The sequence below is a fragment of the Phalacrocorax carbo genome, chromosome 2 (assembly GCF_963921805.1).
Source record: "Phalacrocorax carbo chromosome 2, bPhaCar2.1, whole genome shotgun sequence".
In the NCBI taxonomy this organism is placed as follows: Eukaryota; Metazoa; Chordata; class Aves; order Suliformes; family Phalacrocoracidae; genus Phalacrocorax; species Phalacrocorax carbo.
This window is the reverse complement of record NC_087514.1, coordinates 24943807-24968141: the sequence shown is the minus strand read 5'-3', so window position 1 is coordinate 24968141 and position 24335 is coordinate 24943807. Positions and strand designations below refer to the sequence as shown.

The following is a 24335-nucleotide window of genomic DNA, read 5'->3' as shown; positions in this document are numbered from 1 at the left end:
TGCAAATGGTGGGCTGCTCTTTAGCTGACAACCAGCTAGAGGGAGGAGAGGAAGGATAACTGACTGCATGGTTTGAAAGGGAGAGAGAACAAAAAAATTTGGCCTGTCCATTTAATGTGCGTGAAATGTTGAGATCTAGGGAAAGTCATTATTTGTATTTATAAGACATTGTTACTAAATGGAGAAAAAACTATTTTAGAAGATAAATAAAAATTTCATTTGAAACTGTCTGTCTAATGGTAGTACAGAACTACTGGGTTTTCCTAAGCAGCATTTTAAAAGCTGGAAGATAGTTCAAATCCAGTAAATGCTGTTAATCATTACAAGTCAGTAGAAGTCTGTCTGCATGCCTCAGTACATTCCCTGGCAAAGCATCCACTTTGGCACTCAGTGTCCTTAGCAGACAAAAGATACAAAGTCTGAACAACCTCATTATTATGGGCCAGACTGAATTTCCACTTCACCAACAAGAGTTTTTCCATTGAAACAGAGCCTGTCCTAGTACTGTCACCATCAGCAGGTTGGAACTCATATTGGAGAGGTAGCAGTCGTCTCAACATGCCTGCCATCTTTGGCTAAACAGATTTCTTTCTATGGGATTCTCCATCTAGAGATATTTAAGATAGTAGGGAATTATTGAAGAACCTTCCAGCATTAATAAAAAGGGTTATTATGAATAGAAGATTTCATATTCCACAGCTTTCTGTGAAAAGGCAAGAATTAACTTTGTATGAGACACATACCACTCATAAAATACAAGAGAGCAATAATCCTTTTTCTGGACAACTTATGCAACAATGTCTTCTGTGCTTCAAAAACTTTTGTTAGAAGTTCTAAAAATACCATGAAGTCTACAAGATACAGATTATAATGAATTATTTATCTTTCTATTGAGTATGTGTTCTAAGTATTAATACAGAAAGGATTTTATATATCTCATCCTACAACCTCTTGCCATAGTTGTAAGGTCAACATTTCCCATTGCTTTTATGATTTAAAGTCATATTTACTCAGATTATTTAATCTTAATTTGCATTTTGAAATTCCATAAAAAACATAAAAACAAATTGTAACATAAATTACTTGCTAAATATAAACAACTCAGAATAAAGAGAAATAATTTTATACCTGTATATTCAAAGAGACACTAATCAGAAAATTTGAAGCAGCAGCAAGTAAAACTCCGAAGAGCTGAGTCTGCAAGATCACAAAACAAAGAAATACATAAATACTTATTAGTTTAAGAGCAATATCACAGTGGTTTTCTGATAGCACATTGTAACCCAATCAAAACCAAATTATTGCACTTTTTAGTCACTCAGTTCATGCTGCACTGAGTAAACTGATTTAAAAAATACCCCTGCACAGTTGACTAGGGCTTAAGTAATAAGCAGCTGGGAAAGGAAAGGGAGTTCTAGTGCAGAAGGTGGTTTTGCTGTCTGTCAGTAGAACACCTTCTTAAATCTCATGAAAGGAAAAAAACAAGACAGGTCTCAGCTGAACACTACAGACATGTATTCCTCTTTTCCAAAAAAAAAGTACTTGTTTTATTACATAATCCAGAAGAAAAATCAACCATAATCTAAACATTCATATTGGACCACAATTATCTTACGTGTTAACATATCCACTGTTTGACAGGGCAGCCAGGAACATTGGTCTCCTGACAGTTTCTTTAATGTATTGTGTTATTTCATTGAATTCTTTTCTAATCAGCCTGTTTAATTTTCAGTAAGATTTGCAAACTTCCTATGAAGCTGAGAAATTAAAAACATTCAAGCAGGATTCATTATTTTGGAAAGAAGCCATTTAAAGATGCCATTTCAGCAAGCTCAAATAACAGGTACACAGCAGAGCTCCCTGTCTACTTTCTAAATGTTGTAACACTTTGTACATTGTCATAAGTGTATTCAAGACCCATTCAAGGTAACTGGTAGGACTGTGAGGAGCCCCATTAGCTTGTAGAGAAGACAAACATACAATCAGTGAGTCTTTATAAACTAGGTCATGGTAACATAACCCAGCATAACCATTGCTTGCAAGCTGTAAAACAGCATCCAACTTGGTGCTCACAGCCTCAGCTTTTTAGACTTCTCTAAGAAGGTCCCTGGGCACCTATGAACAGCCATTGCCTGCCAGCCACAAAGACTGTTGCCCCTTGACATTTATAAACAGGCAACATGTTGTCCAGCAAGCCCTTGGAGATGACAATAGATTAGGATTATCATTGTGGCTGGATAATTCCCAGGCCAGGAAAGGGCATCCCCAAAAGTTCACAGTGTGTGTGAAAAGGGACAGGCCACTTGGGAGGAATATAGGAATGTTGTCAGGGTATGCAGAGATGCGATGAGGAAGGCCAAGGCCCACTTGGAACTAAATCTGGCAAGGGGTGTCAAGGATAACAAAAAGGGCTTCTTTAAATACATCAGCAGTAAAAGGAAGACTGGGGACACAGTGGGCCCACTGCTGAACAAGGAAGGGGCCCTGGGGATGCAGGATGCAGAGAAGGCAGAGTTACTGAATGCCTTCTTTGCTTTGGTCTTTACTGCTAAGGCTGGCCCTCAGGCATCTGGGCCCACAGTAGAGAGAAAAAATCTGGAGAAAGGAAGACTTACCATCAGTTGACAAGGACTGGGTCAGAGATCACCTATGCAAAGTGGATCCTCGCATATCCATGGGCCCAGATGGGATGCACCCGCAAGTGCTGAGGGAGCTGGTGGATGGTCTTGCTGAGCCACTCTCCATCATCTTTGAAAGGTCATGGAGAACAGGAGAGGTGCCCGAAGACTGGAGGAAAGCAAGTGTCACTCCAATCTTCAAAAAGGGCAAGAAGGAGGACCTGGGAAACTATAAGCCAGTCAGCCTCACCATAATTCCCAGAAAGGTGATGGAGCAGCTCATCCTGGAGGTCATCTCCAGGCATGTAGAGGACAAGAAGGTTATCAGAAGTAGTCAACATGGATTCACCAAGGGAAGATCATGCTTGACCAACCTGATAGCCTTCTGTGATGGCATGACTGGATGGGTCAATGAAGGGAGAGCAGTGGATGTTGTCTATCTTGACTTCAGTAAAGCATTCGACACTGTCTCCCATAGCATCCTCATAAGCAAGCTAAGGAAGTGTGGGTTGGATGAGTGGACAGTGAGGTGGACAGAGAACTGGCTCAGCAACAGAACTCAGAGGGTTGTGATTAATGGGACAGAGTCTGGATGGAGGCCTGTCACTAGCGGTGTTCCCCAGGGGTCTGTGCCGGGTCCAGTCCTGTTTAATATATTCATCAGTGACCTGGATGATGGGATAGAGTGTAACCTCAGCAAGTTTGCTGATGGTACCAAGCTGGGAGGAGTGGCTGATACACCAGAAGGCTGTGCTGCCATCCATGAGACCTGGACAGGCTGGAGAGCTGGGCCGAGGGGAACATCATGAAATTCAACAAGAGCAAGGGCAAGGTCCTGCGCCTGGGGAGGAACAACCCCATGCACCAGTACAGGCTGGGGGCTGAACTACTGGAAAGCAGCTCTGCTGAGAAGGATCTGGGAGTGCGGGTGGACAGCAAGCTGGCCATGAGCCAGCAACGTGCCCTTGTGGCCAAGAAGGCCAACGGTATCCTGGGCTGCATTAAAAGGAGTGTGGCCAGCAGGTTGAGGGAGGTTATCCTCCCCCTCTACTCTGCCCTGGTGAGACCACATTTGGAGTCCTGTGCCCAGTTTTGGGCCCCTCAGTTTAAGAAGAATGTGGAACTGCTTGAGCAAGCCCAGTGGAGAGCTACCAAGATGACCAGGGGGCTGGAGCATCTCCCTTATGAGAAAAGGCTGAGAGACTTGGGTTTGTTCAGCCTGGAGAAGAGAAGACTGAGGGGAGATTTAATCAATGCCTATAAATATCTAAACGGTGGGTGTCAGGAAGATGGGACTAGGCTCTCTTCAGTGGTGCCCAATGACAGGACAAGGGGCAATGGGCACACGTTGGAACATGGGAAATTCCAGCTAAACATGAGAAAAAACCCTTCTTTCCTGTGAGGGTGCCAGAGCAGTGGAACAGGCTGCCCAGGGGGGTTGTGGAGTCTCCTTCTCTGGAGACATTCAAAACCTGCCTGGACGCGGTCCTGTGCCCCTTGCTCTAAGTGTCCCTGCTCAAGCAGGGAGGGGTTGGACAAGGTGATCTCCAGAGGTCTTTTACAACCCCTATCGTTCTGTTGATTCTGTGAAAAGTGTGAAGAAACAACAGCCAATTGGATGATTCTTATTTAAGAGACACAGGTGAATCCAATTGTCTCCAGCCTAGGCATTTTGGTACTGGCTTAGACTCAGGACATGCAGACAACATAATCACTCTGGGTGAAATGCTTAGCCAACTGCCAGGTGTCACCAAGACATGACTGACGGGTACAAGGCAATGCAGAGAGTGGAATGCAGGAGGTGAGAGTGCTCCCTTTGCTCACACACCCTCTGTGCTAAGTCATACAGCACCAGTGCCCCAGTCTGGATGGAAGAATTATCCAAGAAGCATTACTCAAGAGTTTTGCCCATACCCTCTGGTGCCTGGCCACTGGAGGTCCTTCCCATCCTGCACCCTCTCCCTCAGACTGGTATCCCCCAGTGGATGTGCCATCATCATTTTCTGGGGTCTCACACATGGGTATTCTCCATGCTCTGGGAACACCCTTCACTGGGAGCAGTGGGGGGTGTGTGACAAGACATTTCAGCACACCTCTGCACAGAGGTCTGTGCTGACATTAGGCACTAACTGTTACAAGCACACGAGCAGCCTTGCAGCCTCCTTACACACTGTGGAAGTGCTGTCAAATGGCCCTCACCCAGGGCTCCACAAGAGCAGAGGGAATGGTTTTTCCTTCCTGAGTCTTTGATGCTGGTGGTACTACATCTTGAACGAAGTTTGACCTTTTCACAGGTGGATTATTGCAATTCCCTCATCATCCTGCACACAGAGCAGCTTCAATAAAACAGCAGTTAAATCAAAATTTTTTTCTTGCTCCCAAAGACTTGCTCTTTTTAAAGGACAACATGCTCCTTTATGAGGCAGTGGAGAAGTGGCCTGGTCAGCCTTGTCATGAAGGGCTTAAGAAAAAGGAGACAGCAGGGAATAGGAAACAGAAACTGCCACTTCATTTACCTCATCATTTTATTGCTTTCACATTAGTTATTGTAATACATCTACACTACTCCTAGCAGAGAACCCAGTCTCTCTATGAATCTTTCTGTTTCATCAGTTATTCCTGCCCTTATGGCTGCATCTCTGGATTACCCCTTGCAGCTCCTTGCTCCCAGCTTTCAGGTGGGGTCACAGCCACTGCAGGATTTCGGAAGCAACCAGCACCCCAGGGAGGAAACATGGCTGGTCTCAAGCTAGCCCAAAGGGGGGTCTGCATCCAGCTCTTGAGTAAAACTTGCATGCAGCTGGTGGGCAGAGGATGGGGCTACGTGTTCCATTTGTCATCCAAATAAATGTGCAAAATCAGACCCATATACAGGTTCTGCTGATGACTTGAGTACCTCCCTCCAGACACCATGAATCAAACACCCCTTTCATGGCTTTACACACTGCATGGACAGGGATTCCAGCAGGAAGTCTTCCAATGCCCTGCATCACTGGTGTCCTCTCCAGAATTGACTACTTTTGTACCATGGTGGTTGCTTCCTCAGGTACCTGTGAGCTTGGCTCAGATAGCCTTGTGGGACGTGCAAGATTTCTAACCTCATGACCACCCTGTGTCTGAACATCTCCCAAAAGTAATGGCGCTTACAAATCACTGCTTTCCTTACAGATTCCAGAAACTGCCAGAAACAGGAAGCATCTCAAAAACTTTGGTCTTGTCAGACTTCTCCTCACATTCTGGGAAATACTGAGACACATGTAGCCAATCTTCGTTGTAGCTACAAAGAAGACGGAGACTCCCTTTTTACAAGCAGTCACATGGAAAGGACAAGAGGGAAGGGACACAAGTTGCTCTTGGGGAGATTCCAACTGGACACGAGAGGAAAATTTTTCACAGTGAGGACAGAGAACCATTGGAATAATCTCCCCAGGGAAGTGGTTGACTCGGCCACATTGGACACCTTCAAGAGTCGCCTGGACAGGGTGCTGGGCCATCTTGTCTAACTGTGCTCCTCCTAGAAAGGTTGGACTAGATGATCCCTGAGGTCCCTTCCAACCTGGGATTCTGTGATTTTGTGATACTCCCCTGTGAAATACAAAGATCAGTATTTTCCTCAGCATTGCCACTGACATGTCCCAGGGCCAGCAGTGTCAGGGGTTCCGCATGGCAGCAGGAAAGGACCTGGTAGTTCTGGCCTCTCCCCACCCACCCAGGAGGAGGGCAGCTGGGGGCACCAGGGTGGCCCCAGCCCCAGGCATTGGGTACGTCCCTGGAGGTGGGGACAGACCAAGGCTAGGCCAGTACATGGGCCCATGGCTGGGCACGGCAAGGCAGTGGGGAGCTGGAGACAGGTCCTGCTGTGGTGTTGTTGGAGCAGGGACTGATGGTTCCAGGGGCCTGAAATGGGGTCCTGGGCTGCAGGTAGGACCATAGGGCTGTGGGTGTTCTCATGTCAAACACATGCAAAGCTGTTGAGGTAACACTCCCTTATGTCTAACTTAGGCAGCTTTGTGTGTCTGCACATAAGCTACAGGAAAAACAGTCTGTGTTTTTCGTAGTGGTAGTCTGGGCTCAGAACTTACCCTCATTGCTCAGGTCATTTTATCATAATGACCACATGTTTCACCTGAGCATTGCTGTTGGCATATATACTGCGCTGCCTGCTCCAGACTGACATGTGTTAATGAGCTCTGGTTAATATGGTGATAGCACCATATTTCCAAACCCAAGGCTGGACAGACCCCTAAAGATTAAAAACAGTGTACGATGCCCTAAGGAGGTCAAATATCACATGGATCCATTCAGGGAGATGAAAGTACAGTAACGCCATGCAGCTATAGCATGGCAAAACGGTCTTGTACAGGTTCATACTCAGATATGCCAATATTAAAGAAAACAACAGGGAACAAAAATGAAGTAAAGAAGAAAGCTGGATTGCAAACTTCACAGATCAGAGTGCATCTTAAATCAGCAGGCATTTTCTAATGCACAAGAGCTATCATACACAGCAGTGCTCAAAGCAGGAGAGAAAAAATATGATACCATATCTCAGGCTAGTAAAACCATGCATGAATGAAATATGACCTGCAACAGAAGATAGATCACTTTATCAAACTAAAAAAGTAGTTGCTATATTGCCCTGAAGGTCACCAGGACCCTTCTGTTCCCATCTTTTCAAGTAAAAGGCTTCATTATTTGTGCTGTGTCTGCCATTCAGCATCTAGAGACTAGAGGACTGGTGAAACCGCCAGTTTTATAAGTAATAAACATTATATTCTCTGAACACAGAGTTTCCAGTTGTGATATCCAGTTGTGATATCATCCACAGCACTGCAGGGCTTCCCACACACAAGTCTTGAGGCAAACCTCCGTGAGGGAATTCAGTTGCAGACACAACTTCAGAGCCATGGTGCTACTTCAGTCAACTAAGGACTTCTACAAGAAAAAGCCTTACATACTCAAAACTGTTGGCATAAAATGCAGGTCCCTTCATCACCGAAACATCTGTCTGAATGTACAGGCCACTTTGTTGGACCCCAGATTTGAAACTGTTGACACGTTCCTCCAGTGCTTCCAAATGCATGAGGTTTGTCACAGAAACATCCTGCCCTTAAGTTTTCCAGAAAGTAAAAAAACACCACAGAAGTTTTATTTCTTTCACCTTAATGTGGTTTGGAACAAGCTATGAAAGTCACTTTCTGGCTTTGCAGTCTTTTCTAGACAGTTCCTGAACACACACACACTGTGGACTGAGGGTGTGGGTCTGCCGGCATTTTCCTTGGTGGAAGAGTTTTCTTGAGGAGTGACTTCCCTAGCCCCTCATTCCCTCACTGTTTCATTTGCATTAAAACAACTACTTGTGAGGCTGGCAAGGCACTGTTCCAGGTTTGAAATAAACCTCCCAAAATATACCCCATTAGCATTATGTTCTTTATAAGCCACCTGCCAATGTTTAACACTCAAGGCAGATTAAAATGTACAAGCCACAGCAAGGGTTTTGAAAAGATGACCCTGCACAGTTTGCCCGTGGTGACAGTGGCCAAGGGGACGTGGCTGTACAGGGGGCTGCCAGATGGGAAATAGATTGAGAAATGGCAAATTCATCTCAAGCAAGGCACCCTCAGCAATCGCGGGGCATCTCCCATCCCAGCTTCACAGGGCTTTTGCACAAGCCCAGGCGTAGGGAGGGAAGGCTTGTAGGATCGGTCAGGAGGCATCCATTTCCCAAGGGGAGTGGCAACATATTGCTATTCAAAATAAATGAGTGGTGGTACAGCATACCGCTGCATACAGTCCTGCTTTGAACACTCATGCAGGACCTGAGGCTTATTTACTCTAACAGCTTTTCATATCATTCTGGCAGTGTTTTAAAAGGCGTTTTACATGCAAGGCCATTTTTTTCTTGTCTAAGGAAGGGGTTTATGACAAAGGACAGCCAGGCTAAAATCTACATCTTTAGCACTAATTCTAATAAATTTATCTCTTGCAGACTAAAATCTGCACCAGAGACTCAGTTATGCAGTGAGATGCAATTTATCCATATTACATGTATGTTTTCCTAATGCACATTAAACTGCAGTTGCCAGGCCTGTGAAACAAAAACTTAGAAAGATTAACTTAATTTGCATTGACTAAAACGTATATGGCTACTATTTATGGAAACTTGCTATGTCTATAAATTGAACTGATAAGCAGAAAAAAACAGTTCAAATGTATGTTGTCAGCTCACTCATCATGGCTAGTTAAACTGTCCCTCCTATTTTTCTTTATTTCTGCATTTATGTGTGATCTAAAGGTGTTCCCAAAAAATTTAATGACATATACTGCTTCAGAGACTACACATGGTTTCCACCAATAAAGATTTTGTCAGATCTCAATGAATCTTATAAAAAAAAGGGGGGGGGCAGGAGGGGAGGGCGGGAAATGCCTCCTAAACTTCTAGTTCTAAGTTAACTCTGAAGAAAGGGCAATTCAGGGTCCTTAACAAAAACCATATTTTTCAAAGAGCCACCATGTGGAATTAGGAGAGGCTTATCATTTAGCTATTATTATTCACAGAGTTCTGGCTGTACTCAGTGCTTTACAGATGTATAAAGAAAACAAGGTCCTTATTTCAATGGTTTTCATAGTGCAGTTCTTATATGCATATATGGGTTCAGGTCCATATAAAGGACTGGAAATAAAAGGGCAATTACCACTGTTGGAATATGTAATGAAAATACATTTGATTGGTTTGTTGTGGCATAAAAGAACATTGTTCAATATACAAGAAGGAGAGAATTCAAACATTTGGTATCAGTTTTGTTAGGAACAGAAGGAGAGAGGAGAACTTGATAACTAATTCTGGATAAATTTGAATGGAGACAAGACAGTTTGTAGGTTTTACACAGGTCACCAGGCTGGATTCCAGACCACAGTAGATAAAGTTCCTATCTCATCTCATTAATATTACAGTACCCTTGCCTTCACTAGGTTTTTACCTTTCATTACCTCAGAGATTTAAAATACATCTTTTTCCAGAAAAGAGACAAACTGTAGAGGCTGGAAGGAGAGCCTGGTAAGTTATCAAACAGTGTAGGAACGGGAGAGGATAATGCAACTACATAAGTGGGATCCTTCTATTCATCTCAAGGCTTTAATAATTTTCATGACATCTTATTTATATTTACCAGTCTGATTACTTTAATTAATGTCCATAATGGATAACAAAGTAAGATGAAGAATATGAATTGTGAAATATACTAAAGTAACTTTCGATATGCTCACTAAGGTTATATACAAACATATCCATCCACTATAATGTTAACAAGCATTAGAAGTGGTAATTTTTTTTTTCCTTTTTGAATAGTTACATCCAAATCTCCCAACTCCTAAATTTCAATTTCTTATTCTCCGGAAACAAATTTCAGAATTAGATATAAAGGGGAGAATGGGGAGGGGCAGAATGGATTTTTACACTGTTCCTCAGGTGAATAGCCTGCGATACTTTGGTGCATAATCAAAGACCATTTCAGGTTTTTAATACTGCCTGTTAGATTGCAAATAAAAACCTCTCCAATGACTGTGTAACAGAGGCTCTAAAAATTTCAATCATAGTTGATAACAACTTAATACAAAAATTTTCTCAAGGACCATCACATAACATCTCCATGGCAACTACAGAAATTACTTACCAGGAAAAGCAAGAATAGGATTATAAACTTTTGCCAGTTTCCAGGTCCTTCAGGAGAAACAAGGAGACAAGCCAGCATCGCCTGACCAACTTCTCCCACAAATCAGCCAGTTGGTTGTTCCCTCTATTGCTCAAGAGCAGGTTTTCTGGAAATTTCTGTTCGACCCTGTCTAGTTCCTGGTGTACAAGGTAAGGTTCAGGCCAGACCATTCAAAGCCTAGGTATATTAGTTCCCAGAAACTACAGCCTGGCTCACATTCAGAGGCTGTGCTGCTCCTCTCCCTGCTTCATGTGGCTCCCTGGACCCCCAAATCGAGAGCCTAGGAGGGGACATGGGGTCAAGGGGAGCTGGAGTGTACCATTTCATGCCCTGGGAGATGGAACTAGTTCTGCCTGTGCTCATAAAGACAGGCAAGCTCAAATGGAAGCTATGTGAACAACTGAGCAAATAGTGCTGTTAAGTGTTACATCAAGTTGCAGGACAAGGCACGAAGAGTGCTGTTGAAGAGATGGTTTGCTCTCCGTGTACACACAAACGTGCCCCCAAACCAAGCATAGCTAGCTCATTCCCTCTTCTTATTGTAGCACAAGCCTTGCTGGAGTACAGATAAGCTATTTCTAATTCCACTTAAATCAGATACACAAAACCCTAACAGCAGTGTAGCCAGCTTAATACATTATTTACCAAATCCCAGAAAGAACTTTTATATAAAAATCTCCCTTTACCAGCTGAGAGGAGCAGGGGATTGACATGCCTTTTCCAGCAAGCATCTCTCCAGCATCACTTTCCAACAAAGGCAGACTTATCTCCCATCCTGTCTCAATTAATCCTCTGTTAGCTATAACTAACCCTTCCTTTGATGTGCACAGAAAACACTTCTCCACATTACAACCCGAGTGAACATGCTCAGTTGTTGAACCCCCGGTGTCACACGTGTGGGCCAGGGGTAAACGTACGCTGGAAATGAGGACGCTTCCAAGCCAGTGGCATTTCAGAACAGTTTCTAACAGGAGTAACAACAGGGGAGGGGAAAAAGAAAAGATCTGACTGCATTTAGAATGAAGTTTGATCCATCTGTTAAAAGAATTACTTGATTTTATGGTAGGGGAATGGGCAGCCCAAAGGCCTTTCCAGTCTGCTGTTCCTACAGAGGAGGGGTGCTGTACATTAGTTCCTTGCTTTCCTTCCTGTACCTCACACACTTGGCTCTCCTAGTTTCATTTCCACAGAGAGTGTTAATCATTTACAGATAGCTCCTAATACAAAAAAAATGACTGGACTCCAGAAGGCAGAACCTTCTGGTTAGTAACATTATTCATTTAAATATAAACAACTAACAGGTTATCAGTGATGATTTAAAAACAGGTCTTGCACTCTAAAACATTCACATATATGTATATGGGTGCATACACATACAAACACAAAAATGGATGCATTTAATTGTCAGATGCTTCTGGTCAAAACTTTAAGATGCAAATCTGAGGGGTAACAAACCCTTTCAAAGAAATTATCTCATAGGTGAAGTTCTTGCAGGGGCCTGAGATATAGGCAATGGACTCAGGTTTCCCCAGCCCTCTCCCTGTGACACATTACAGTTGTGCAGTTTGATCTTTTACTGCAAACTGTAACCTGGTTTAAAGTATTCGTTACCATTTTCTAGTTCATAGCAGGTGTTGATGTAAGAGGTCAGTGCCTAGTTCACAAGAATCCAAAATGTCTACTACATAGTTGCCTTCTGTTGCAGAAAACAGAAATCAGTTTAGCTGGATGATCCCTTCTAGGTACCTTTATCGCCTTTTTGTATTCTCTGTTACACTTAAAGAGATAACAAGGTGGTGGGTTTTTTCACCAGTTTAGAGTATTATTGATCTTTCAGCAACTGTACCTTATGTGGAGTCTCCCATATAGAACTTGGTGCCTTTTGTTCTGGTATTTTAGCTTTAGTACAGGATATAATAGTTAGAAAGTTCATCGTTGACATGGATTACTATAAAGACGGGGCCATGAAGATAAATTCTGCCTTCTCCCTTTCAAGAATTAAAAAAATGAAGGAGAACTGAGTGCCCTTTTTCTGAGTCAGACGCTATCATCTGTATGTTTTGTAAACCACTTATTGCTTTTTAGTTTGTCCTGGTAGCCTCTGATCTGTAGTCATTGTGGTTTAACTACAGCCAGCAGCTCAGCCCCACACAGCTGCTCACTCACTCTTCCCCAGCAAGATGAGGGAGAGAATCAGAAGGGTAAAAGCATGAAAACTTGTGGGTTGAGATAAAAACATTTTAACTGGTAAAGCAAAAGCTGCCTGTGCAAGCAAAGCAAAACAAGGAATTCATTCACTACCTCCCAGTGGCAGGCAGGTGTTTAGCCATTACCAGGAAGGCAGGGCTCCATCATGCGTAACAGTTACTTGGGAAGACAAATGCCATCACTCCGAATCCCCTCCCCCTTCCTCCTTCTTCCCCCAGCTTTTATTGGTGAGCATGACCTCATATGGTGTGGGATACCCCTTTGGTCAGTTGGGGTCAGCTGTCCCAGCCGTGTCCCCTCCTTTTTGTGTACACCGAGCCTACTCACTGGCAGGGCAGTGTGAGAACCAAGAAATGCCTCAATGCTGTGCATGCACTGCTCAGCAACAAAGAAAACATCCCCATGTTATCAACACTGTTTCCATCACAAATCCAAACTATAGCACCGTACAAGCTACTATGAAGAAAACCAACTCTGGCCAAAAGAGTACAATAGTCAAGAGATGGAGCTAGAGGCTTGATTAGATGAAAGCTGCTGTTATTTGTTTGACTGAAGCTTCTGCAGACACTACAAGCTTTGCTCTCCATCATCTTGACATTATGACTGAGTCATTGCTGCATGATAACAGACACTGAATGATAATATTCATAGTGCTTTAGTCACTGCAGGGAGCAAAAGGTTGTCACTGAAAGAGAGAGAAACAAAGCAAAGCAATTAATGTCATTAGAAGTCAATACATACAAGAACTTTGTGACAATTCCAAAGCAGAAAAAAAAACCCAAACCCAAAACCCCCACAAAACCTGAAGAGAAACCTTAAGAAATAGTAGGTTAGAGTCATAAACCAGAGTAAATGGAGTCACAATCCATTTACTCCTGAGCTGGAGCACCAAAAAATAAAAGTAGGCTTTAACTGGGAGTTAACTACCCGGTACAAGTCTGTTATGTACGCAAAACCTGTATTTTTGTTGTTTTTCACAAGAACCTCTTTCCAGTGGAGACAGCCTTGACTGTTGAAGAAAAAGGCTTCAAGTGCAATACATATCAGCTGGCAAAATGATTTTGTTTTGAGCAGGATGACAGTTCAGTTATTGGACAGATTAGCTAAGACTCTGTTGGAGATTTTAGCTGCCATAAAGCTTACTTGGTTCTATGGGATTAAATGTCAGCAAGAGCTAGGTTTGTCCATGAAATGAGATATACTTCTGTGTTACTACTTCACCTCAGCCAGCATAAAGATGCCATGTCCAAGGAGCCAGCATTTGCTTTGCTGTGAGTCATTGCTTCCATACATGGAGGAGTTTCCTCCAAACCTTGCACTCATCATGGTCCAGACTTTGCATTCACCACAGGCCTCTGCATCACAGGGTTGTTTCTGCAGAACACAGCAGGATACTAAGGGGAATATAGCCAGAGAGTCACTATGTGCCTCACCCAAAAGTTAAACTCCAACAATCCCATGATTCCTCTCTATCACAGTTTCTTAATCTCTCTTCATTTCCCCATTATGGGTTAAACAGTTCATATCACCAAACAAGGCCAAAGCTTCTAGCCTAAATGATGTATATTAATCATGGACATCATGGAGGAGAATGTAATTACACTGGTATAACCTCAATTTAAACAGTACACATCTGTTTGGTTTGATATTGACTATTTACTTTTGAGCATAGTCTGCAAATATCACTGCCACATTTCTTAAGGTCTCTGCTCCAGGACTGGCGTTGATTCGCACACCAACTGGCTGTCTTTTGAAGCTGCTGGCAGTAAGTTTCAAAGTCCAGATTAGTCACAGAATGGAAAGCATATCTCCCAACTGTTCACGTTAACGAATCCCATTCTTCTGGGACAATCTGTGGTGACATTATAAACATAAGCGTAACAGGTTATACATGTCACCAAAACTCCAAATGGAATAATCACAGCCTCCAGTTACTAGGTTAGCCAAATGTCTTCACCTCCCTTATGACTGAAGTGCACAGTCAGCTGTTTGCTTATCTTTCTAAAGCCTTGGCTTTTGAATTTGGTCAAATTTCTACTTGAGTCATTTGGATTCTTTTGATTCCTTCAAACAGGAATTAATCGGATCCAGCAGACTGTCGGAGACATGGAAGGAAAAGATTCAGACATCTTTTTTTTTTTTTGATGCCCAAAGCAGACTTCAAGAACATAGGAAGAGAAAGATCATACTTCAGCTTCAAAGAGCAATAAAGTTGTCTTTGTCTTCTTTGGGTCACAAAATCGTAAGGGGCCACAGTGCCATAGGTGAAATTTCATGAGACGGGCAACTTCTATTTAAAATATTACATCAATGAGTATTTTCCTATCCATTAACCCAGACAAACTGTCTCATCAAAGAGTCAAATGAGTGCTGGGGCAAATGAAGTAGCAGAAGCACAGACTCAGGATGGGAGCACCACCACCTCTTTGGGTGGCAGTGGTCTCCTAGATGAACACAGCAATTTAATGAAATCTCAGTAGCAGACAGGTGTTTGTCTGAGCAGCCAGACCATCATCCTACATCATTTTACAACTCCCAGGCAAGGCTGTGAGACACCAGATCAACACAGTAGCCACTGCCAATTTAATTTAAAGTCCATTATTTGCACAGTAGTCTAGAAGCTGGGTGCAGAGAGGGCAAAGCACTGCACTGAGCCAGGCACCTCCAAAGCAGGGTAGGGATGCAGGCTCATCCCATGCCTGGTACTTCCTACTCAGTGCTGAATAAGGGAAGAGGTGCACTCACCCTACTCTGCTGGCTCCAGACTAAATCTGATTCTGCTGCTTTGGATCACTGTGCTGAAGAGCAGTGCTTATGTTTTAAGCTCTGTATTCAGTGACTGAGCTGGATATCAGACAGAGTCTGCAACTATGTCCCCAATCTTTCTGTAAAATACCATTTTGAAGCAGCCAAAGCAAACTAATTTCTGCACTAGGTAGGATATGTATCACTTGTGTCTCAAGTTTCCTTGAATTTGTCTTCTGCACCCCACTTTCTGACAAACGACAAGAATTGTAATGTTCCTTGTGCCTAGAAATTTCCAAATTTACATTCTCAAACCTCTTGAAACAGTTTAGCATAATTATGAAGCTCCTGTTTATCTCACTGTCATCTTAATCATTAAAAAAAAAAATCAAATGCACATGTTCTTTAACGTCCTCAGAAGAACTGAAAACTCATTTGACCATAGCGGCTGTTTGGAGGGGAAGCATTTAAAACACCCCAGTAAGAATCAGAGAACAGGCACTCAGCAAAGCTATAGCTGGTGCTCAGCAGGACCCCAGCCCTGTGACAGCTGTTGTTTTCAATGTCCTGGCTAAGGTGTCCAGGAGGAGCCACTAAGAATGCTTTGGTCAAAATGAACGGTTAGTCAGCCTAAATAAAAGGGCTTTTCTCACCATTTTCTGTTGGCTGTCAAGCTAGGAAGCACTCATTCAAGCAGCTCTGCCAGCAATGCTGAAGAGATGAAAGCGCCCAGAACAGATGGAGGATGAGGTCTCCCATCAATAGCATTTGCTTTAGGTCTGTGTGTCCCAAGCTCAAAACGTGAAGCTGAGTTGGTTTGCTGTATGCACCGTGCTGGGCTTTGTGGGGAAACAGTCACAGGCACCTGACTCCTTCCAGCCTTGATAGGAGAACCCCAAGCAGGGTAATAAGGGCCTGCCGACAGCACTGCACTAGGAAATTAAGTTGTTCTAGGACCCAGAGTAGTGCCTGGTGGAAACCAGATAAGCAGGTCACTCCTCAGGCTGTCTCGGAAAGCTGCATGCTACTTCCAGTCTTCGGGCTACTATCCCAACCAAAGCATCTGTTCCAGACCTGCTGCCCCGTCCCCTGCATCCTCTATATTCAGAGGTATAAATAGCTCCATGGCTTACTCCCACTCTGCCTGCAGTGACTGAAGGAAAAAAAGCAACATTTCCCTAAGGAATTTGAGTGTGGCAATGAAACAAACATGCTTATGGTACCATGCAACGGGTAAGGCTCTCCTGTACTTATATCCCCTAAGTTCCCATGCAGCAGCTGATCTTTATTTAACCTGGAGGCTGCAGCTTACATAAGCTGTGTGCTCATTTCACACCAGACATATTGCAATCTTTACACCTGCAGGGACAGTTGATGTTTGGCAAGGCAGAATGGATGTATGAGGCTGGTAAAAAGATATGGGTGATCCTTTCTAACCAGTGCTCTGTTTTGCTTTCTCATGTCAGCTTCTCACTCGCAGTAAAGCTGATGAGAGCACAACCCCCAGCAGACCAAACCCACAGCTCTGGCAGAGCCTGAAAGCCTGGGTGCAAAGCTGGCCCAGCTGACAGTCCAGCATTTATGACCCAACGCCACACATCATTTTCTAGCAGAGCTTAATTAAATGGGGACTAAGCCATGGAAATGCTGCTGGATTCCCAACAGCAGAACAACACCAGAGGAGCGAGCATAGGTGCAGGCAGCAACTGTTTGCAATGCTTCTTCATTATAACCTTTGACTTTTGGATTCCCTATGACTGATTCAAAAAAAAAGGTGTATCTGAAAGGCTGAACAAAGTCCTTTTCCAAACTTTTGATTTATAAGGGCTGAAAATAACACACATTTCCCATCTAAGAAAAAGGTATGCATTTTCTCCCATACACATTCCCCCATAAGATAAAGGAAATTGAAACTGTGTGAACTCTGAAATCTGACAGGTAAAGAACAGCACAATGAAATAGACTGAATTGAAAACTATTGTTTTGGTACCCTTGTTTGCTTTCAGTGAACAGTTTTAGAAAGAGGAGTTGAGGGGGAAGAGGGAAAAGTTTTCACCATAGTTTTCACAGATGAGTACAACAGCAGAGACCTGTGTGAGGACATGTTTGTCTCTACTCTCCCCATGCTTGAGGACTGGTTTACCGATTAACTTGAAACAGTTAACATCTGCAGTCCATCAGGGAGCAGACTGCAGCATGAGGTACCCTACAGAGACTGAGAAAATGACATTTAAAAAAAACCCTACAAAACACTTGCAGTGGAAAAAAACAGGAATGTTTGCCTTCACCTTTAAATAGCCTGATAATATCTGGTGGTTGCTTCTTGCAGAGGAAAGCTGCCCTGGCTGAAACCTACATGCGCTGTGGCCATGCTGCCCTTTTGGCTCCCACCCGCGCTTCCATGGACACCATGGCTCGCTCTAGAGCTTGCCCTGATTGAAAACCATGGTTGGAAATGTCATTGTTTAAGTGCTTAGAATATCCTGGTGAACATTTGTAGGACATGCCATGACAACTTTTTCTCTGGTGGCAGCGCCAGCTGAAGAGGCCCTCACTGTTTCTGGGGTGCTTCTTTAGCCAAGGGAAATGGAGAAATAACCTTCCTCTCCATGGTGGCAGCTCTCAGCCCTCCTGCACTGGGTTTCTCACAGCACAGAGGCAACAGCCCCCATGGTGGCACAAGTACCAGAAGGGACTGTGCTGTCACTGGAAGAAACTGGGACCAAACCAGGCCATGACCTTGCTGAGGCTCAATGGCACTAGACATCAAGCCCTTAGCAAGGTGGGGTGAGTTCAAGCACTGAAGACTTTCTCCTTGAACAGAATGAGCTAAAAACCTTAATTGTGGTACTTCACATGAAATCTAGATTACCTGTATATGATAGAAGGAAGCATAGAAAGACCTTACAGTGATGTGTTTAATCTGTGGGATTTCTCAACGCACCTGACAGCAGCCACCACTGCCTGCTGATTAGAGCACACCAAGGATCAGGTTTCTTGGCTACACATACTCGCCATCTGCACGTATGGCCTGTGACAGGCTGTGATATATTGTCATGGGACGAGAGGCCACAGATCCATCTGAAGAAGCTGTCAACATTTTAAACCTCAAATATAGAGCCAAAATTATTTATTATCACAACACACGAAATAAAACAACCTCTCGAGGCAAGTGTCTGGGCAACTGGTAATAACTGAGTTTTTAAGAGACCAGCAACAGAGGAAAAAGAAGCAGAAGCGAAATGAATTTCCATCTCCAGTTCAGCTTCTGCACTTGAACAACTAAACACAGTGACTACACACAATGTCCACGTGAACTATTGAGTTATGGAAGAAGTCTAACATCCGAGCTTTCATTGACTGTTGCCACCCAGCTCTTTTCTCCTTCTCTGATACAAAGTCAAACCAAGATCAATATTGTAGTTAATAATCTCAACTGATCTTGCAAAATATTTTTGTCCATAAACAATAATATTGGAAATAAACAACCTTTTGAGAAGTGCTGAGGGAAATAAAAAAGTATTAAACTGAAGCAATTACATACACTTTCTATTAAGAGACTAAATCCACATGTGATAGCTTCTTAAGTTCATTCATCCAGCAGACCCAAAAATATTACAATAATATTAGTTTGCCAGGAAATACTTCAGGTAACTAAGTATATATTTCATCAGATTTTACTGCATCATTAAACACGCCCGTGTCCCATGACAAACAGCACAGGGCTGAGACAGGGGAGGCTGTGGGAGCGCAGGATCCTGTGTTGCACATTTCAGAGGTGCAGTTCCTCGAGCAGCTACATCCATGGTGATGCCAAGAAGAAGTCCTATGTCCACCCTTTTTTACCACAAGGATGCACTCCCACTGCTACCCTCATGCCAACAGCTAGCACCAATTAGCCTGATCCTGGCAGGAGAATAACCCCAATTATAAAAACCCAAATAAATGTAATGCCAGCACAAGGAGGCATTATGCTACACAGCCACATGGACACAGGCACTTTAACTTCTTCCAGGGAGCTCTGTGTTTACAGACATTGTTTAAGGCTTACTCTAGTACCACAGATTTTTCTAATGCGTGTGTCAGATTTGCTGGTCCCATATGAATGTCTCTGATGCCCACGTGGCACTAGGCAGCTGTGACTGGAAGCCATGCCAAGCCCCTCATATCTAGGGGCTCTTGAAAGGGGATCTCATTCTTTCACCACCTGATGGTTCACGGGGCTGAAGGAGCTGAAAAATATCCCCCCCTGAAAGCAATTCAACTCAGCTTTCCTGGGATGTTTTCAGGCAGATGAGAGCTGGTGCAGTTGTGGTCTCTTGTAGAGGCAGAAAACAAAGATCTCCTCTTCAAACCAAACCAAGAGGATGAAGTGGCCTTAAGAGAAGGGGAAGGGAAAAAGCCCCTGTGTGAAGACCTAACTTGGACTAATCCGCTGAATCACAGCCAGAATAGCTGTGAATGGAGTGATGAAATGGTTTCTGAGGTTCCCAGAAATGTAACATGTGAAAATGGGGGTGCACAGAAGAATTTAACTATTGGGAAAATGAAGGTTGGCAGCAACACATGACCCATAGTTACCTGTTACCTGCTTCAAAGCCTCGACTCTACGAGTAAATGGGAGCACAGAAAACCAGTCTCACCCGCTGATACCCAAGTAACACTAAAAAATTACTCAGGTCTTTCCAGAAAACTACCAGGCTTAAAACACAGCAATCCGCACACAACCACCCCAAGAAGTACAGGAGCAGGGTGGGGATGTTTTGCAAGCAAACCGATAAACTCCCTGTGATGTGCAGGTGGGTGTCACAATGCCAAGGGAGTTCCCTATTGCTGCCTTCCTCTGGCAGCTCTGCAAGCACTCCCAGCCCCAGGGCCCTAACTCCCAAACCTATAGTAACCCTTGGCTCCACACTGTTGTATCCCATAAAAGATCCCAGCTCCGGTCCTGGGAAGCACCGTCATCAGCCAGGAGTCCCGCTGCTCCTGGGACCCAAGCACAGAAATTCAGTTTTCCTTTCCTCTGAGAACATGGGGCTGAGAAATGCCTTCTGCCATCTGGATATTGACCCAGTAGCAAATGCAGACTCCAGAGGGGAAAGTTTTTGGGACCTTCCCCACGTTATGACCCACTACTGCGCTGCTTGCAGAGGAAGGAGAGCAGTTAGTTGCAAGGCATTTTATGCACAATTTATACTAATAGTTTGCATTGTAAAAAAGTGGTTTGCTTCTTATGCAGTGAAAAACAAGAATGTTGAGTATCCTCCAATGCCTCCTAGTCTGTGAAGCAAAAGCAGGGAAAAGGTAAAGGGTTTAATCAACCTCCAATTCACTTTTATTGTTAGCAGATGCTACAACTTGCTCGTTCTCAGGGGCCACTTCAGTCTCTCTTTTGCAGTTCCCCTAATACATTGTCAGCACTGACAGTGACAGAAACACCAATGACAAAAACCAGCAACGCTCTAGTGCAGAACAGCACAGCTCTCTTCCCGGTTCCTACTCAGAAAGGACTGCTTGGAGGGGGAAGCCAGGGAGGCACAGGCTCAACAAGGGGCTGAAGAGGGAGCAGGTGTCTGCAGCAAATGGGCACTGGAAGGCAGCTCTTCGGAGGGTGGTGAGGAGCGGCTGAAATGATTACCCTGCTATCCCCAAGCCCACTCATTCCTGGTCCCTAGCATGGTGCTGCACAGCAGGCACTTACCTTGTGTGTGCCATACCAGGGGCCGGAGAGGGACCCGCTCCCGGAGTCTGACCCCCCAAAGGATGTGTTCCAGGCTACCCACTCCGAAATGGGGACAATGCCCATGTCCCTGCCCTCAGGCCCTGGCCGCTGGCCATGCCATGCACAGTCACGCCAGAGGAGACAGGTGGCTGTGAGGAGAGGTGAGCAGGACCCAGACAGACTGGGACGCGGCACTCGCTTCCTGGTGTGGGAAAGGCTGCTCGCGTGGGTCACCCCACATGCAGGTGTGTGGGGCCGAAGGCTGCAGCTGTTGGCAGGCACTGGGACACCCTCAGCAGGGGTGTATTTGTAGCATAGGAGAGGAAGGGGAGCTTGACAGAAAGTTTTGCTGCTCCTTCCCAGGGCATTCAGGTGCCTTTTTTTTTCCTCTCTCTGACTTCCCCAATGCCCCACCCTGCTCTAAAAGGGCAGCCTGGGAATTTAACTCCTTCAAATCAGTGCCTAAATCTAATGGTCAATTATTAATACCTCACTGCTGGGTTGCAAGAGTTGGAAGTTGTTGTTCTCATATGCATAGTCACTTGCATAAATTCTTAATTCTGTCATGTGTTCTTCCCTTGTATTTTCTGAATAATTTCTTTGCAGAGATTTCAGGCAATGGGTTTGCTCCCAGGCTGTGGCTTCATCCATTCATTCTGTTAGTTTTGATTTGATCACTTAAGCTCTCCTGGGGAAAACATCAATTTAAAAAGCTCCTTAAAAGGGAGAGTAGCAGCTAGCAAGGTAGAAGCTTGGCAGAATTACATGGGAGACAGAATTAGGCTTCTAGGGAAGCATAGAAAGGAAGAATTGAGCCACTGTGTCTTCAGACTCTGGACAAGAAAATTGCTTGCAATCCAGAGAGATCATACTGTATTTTGGAAGTGTTGGGCTGTACTAGTTTATCCTGTTGGTCAGCTGGGCTTGAAAATGTCCAAAGTCCTGACAATTAGTGTAGCAGACAAGGGTCAGCAGAGTTTTCTCCTATTCTTAAGAAGTGGGATTCATTGCTTAGTTCCAGTGGGACTGGTTGTCCTACCATCAGCAAGGTGCATCTAGAGAGAAGAGAACAAGTCAGCATGCAGGAGAGCAGTCTGGGGTCTGAGCTTCCAGCAGGCAAGGAGATAGAATACCTAATAGAAATGAGAAGCAGCAAAGTTGACAGCAGGGAGAGAAATGAGGGTACAGATACTCAATCTGATTAACTTGTTCGAAAATAGAGGGACCATGCAACTACTGAAAGAAACTGAAGTTAAATTAATACTCTCCTACTTGACTACATATCAAGTGCCTGAATTAGGCACAAGGATGTTATTTGAATCCATCCAGAAGGTGATATAGGAAAGGCAGAAGTGGAAAGGTAGTGCTTCAGTTAGATGATGGTATAACACCTCAAAATACAAAACCTTGCCTTATAACAAGAAATGCTTTGTTCATACATGTGACCTAACTTGAAATACCAGTTTCTGTGATCACAGCTCCAGTGAGTCCTCTGTAAATACTGGAACTAGCTGCAGCCATGTATACATAGGTACACTGGAAAAAACCAGCTCCAATATTCCATGGCTATGTAAATTGCTGCAGACTATTTTTACAGCATTGCATAATTATTCTCCAGAGTCTAAACTTACATGAAAAAAAAAAGTTTCTAAGCAATTTGGGTTATGGTTGCAAAAAAACCCCTTTAAAGTGGAACTGGAGCGTAAACTGCTGTAGTGATATTTGCCCAGTCTAGAGAGAGTTGAAACAATAGCTCAGAGGGAAGTGTGAATGGACCCATTCTTCTAACTGGAGCACTAAACTGGAAGTCTGCTGACAATTTAAGTGTCAACATCAGCTACTTCAAGAAGGATCATTTTAGCAGAAACACCAGGCTAATGTTCTTATTTGTCATCCTCAATTTGCACTTGTTGGATAGCAGATCCTGGGGTGAAGAGGAAAAACAGCAACTGGTTGTCAAAGGTTGCTGGGCTGAGGAAAGTTCTCCCATTCCTCTGCCTCCTTCACCCACAGTCACCTCTGCCCCAGCTCAAAATGGGAGGCAAAGAGGTCAACACTTCCCCAGGCTGGGGGAGTTGTCTTTGGTAGCCAAAAACTGCAACGGTCCCCACCAGCCTGCTCATGACCTCTGCAGTACGGTTGTCTGTTGCCAAAAATGCACAAACTGGTAAGAGATTGAAAAGGAGTGTAAGGGGAGTGGGAGGAGAGGAGGAGCCCAAAATATCTCTTGAGGACATTTCTTGTTTTGCTTCATTCTTGTTGGTTCACTGCCTAAAATACAAATGTGACTGTGGTTTTCTCTTGCATAAGAAAGCTATTGGAACAGGTTTTCTGTAATGTTGTCTAAGTGGAGTGCTTGTTGAATTGCTTTTGAACTTGATCTCATAGTGATGGATCACTGCTCCACACTGGGTCTAGACATGCCTGCTCTGACTAAACTCGCCAGGGCCCTTATGGCATCCTTTATTTATTAAAAATCTCTGACTGTCCTGCATGTATAACAGCCCAGAGTTACTGAGATGAATTTAACCTTTCTTTACATTGTAAGCCAGTCCTATTAAGAAAGGAAACAGCATTTTAGAAACTATTTCTGCTCAGTTACCACCTTCCATTAGAAAAACCAATTCAGTATGTGCAAATGTCCCTATACTTGTACATTGATGTTTTCGGGCTGAAAGTGATGGTGAGGTGATTAGCATAAAGGTGTTAAAGCCCTTGGGACTGATGCTTAAAACATCCTGAGGAAATGTCCCATGGAGTGGAACCAGAAAATGGGATCTGCAGGATGTTTTGACTGAGAGCACTATTCCCAGTTTTCAGTGGCGCTCGGTTGTGCTGCAAGCTTCTGCCCAAAGCTGAGCTCTGTTTAAGGGTCCTTCAAAGCAGGGATGTCCTCAGCCAGGTGGGCCAGCAGAATAGACTAAACCACTTCAAAACCAGGGAAATAGAAGACGTTTTCAGTGGGCACCACAATACATTAGCAAAAGAGCACAGCAGAGATCTGGCACCAGCCAGAGTCAGGGTCACATCACTGGGGACATGTTCAGAATGCACCATGCCTGATTGCCTGCATGTGTATTTTCACTCGTTCTTGTTGTACTGTGGGGAATCTAGGGTAGCTCAAGAAATACCTCAGGGAAAATATCTTCAGGAAAATATCTTCAGGAAGGTAGCCTGACTTGCTATTGCTGGCTCAGTGTGTCTTTACAACTGGGCAAAGGCAACAGAGGTACAGGTTTGTGTCTGGCTGTGGTGGCTGACCCACATCAGAATCGGGACAGGACTGATTCTCCCTGTGAGTAGCATCTCGCTCCCTCTGAGTAGCACACA

At 44.1% G+C, this 24335-nt stretch overlaps 1 protein-coding gene across 1 annotated transcript in view; it reads right to left on the bottom strand.

Moving 5' to 3' along the window:
- The window catches only part of NIPAL2 (NIPA like domain containing 2), a 54496-nt gene extending 33113 nt beyond the window's left edge, over positions 1 to 21383 (bottom strand). Inside the window, exons 1-2 of the mRNA XM_064445431.1 lie at positions 20985 to 21383; positions 1129 to 1197 (exon numbers count right to left, since the gene is read on the bottom strand). Of these exons, the coding sequence (XP_064301501.1) occupies positions 1129 to 1197; positions 20985 to 21089 (174 nt within the window). The 5' untranslated portion in view covers positions 21090 to 21383. The remainder of the gene's footprint in view (positions 1 to 1128; positions 1198 to 20984) is intronic.
- Positions 21384 to 24335: the final 2952 nt, after the last annotated feature.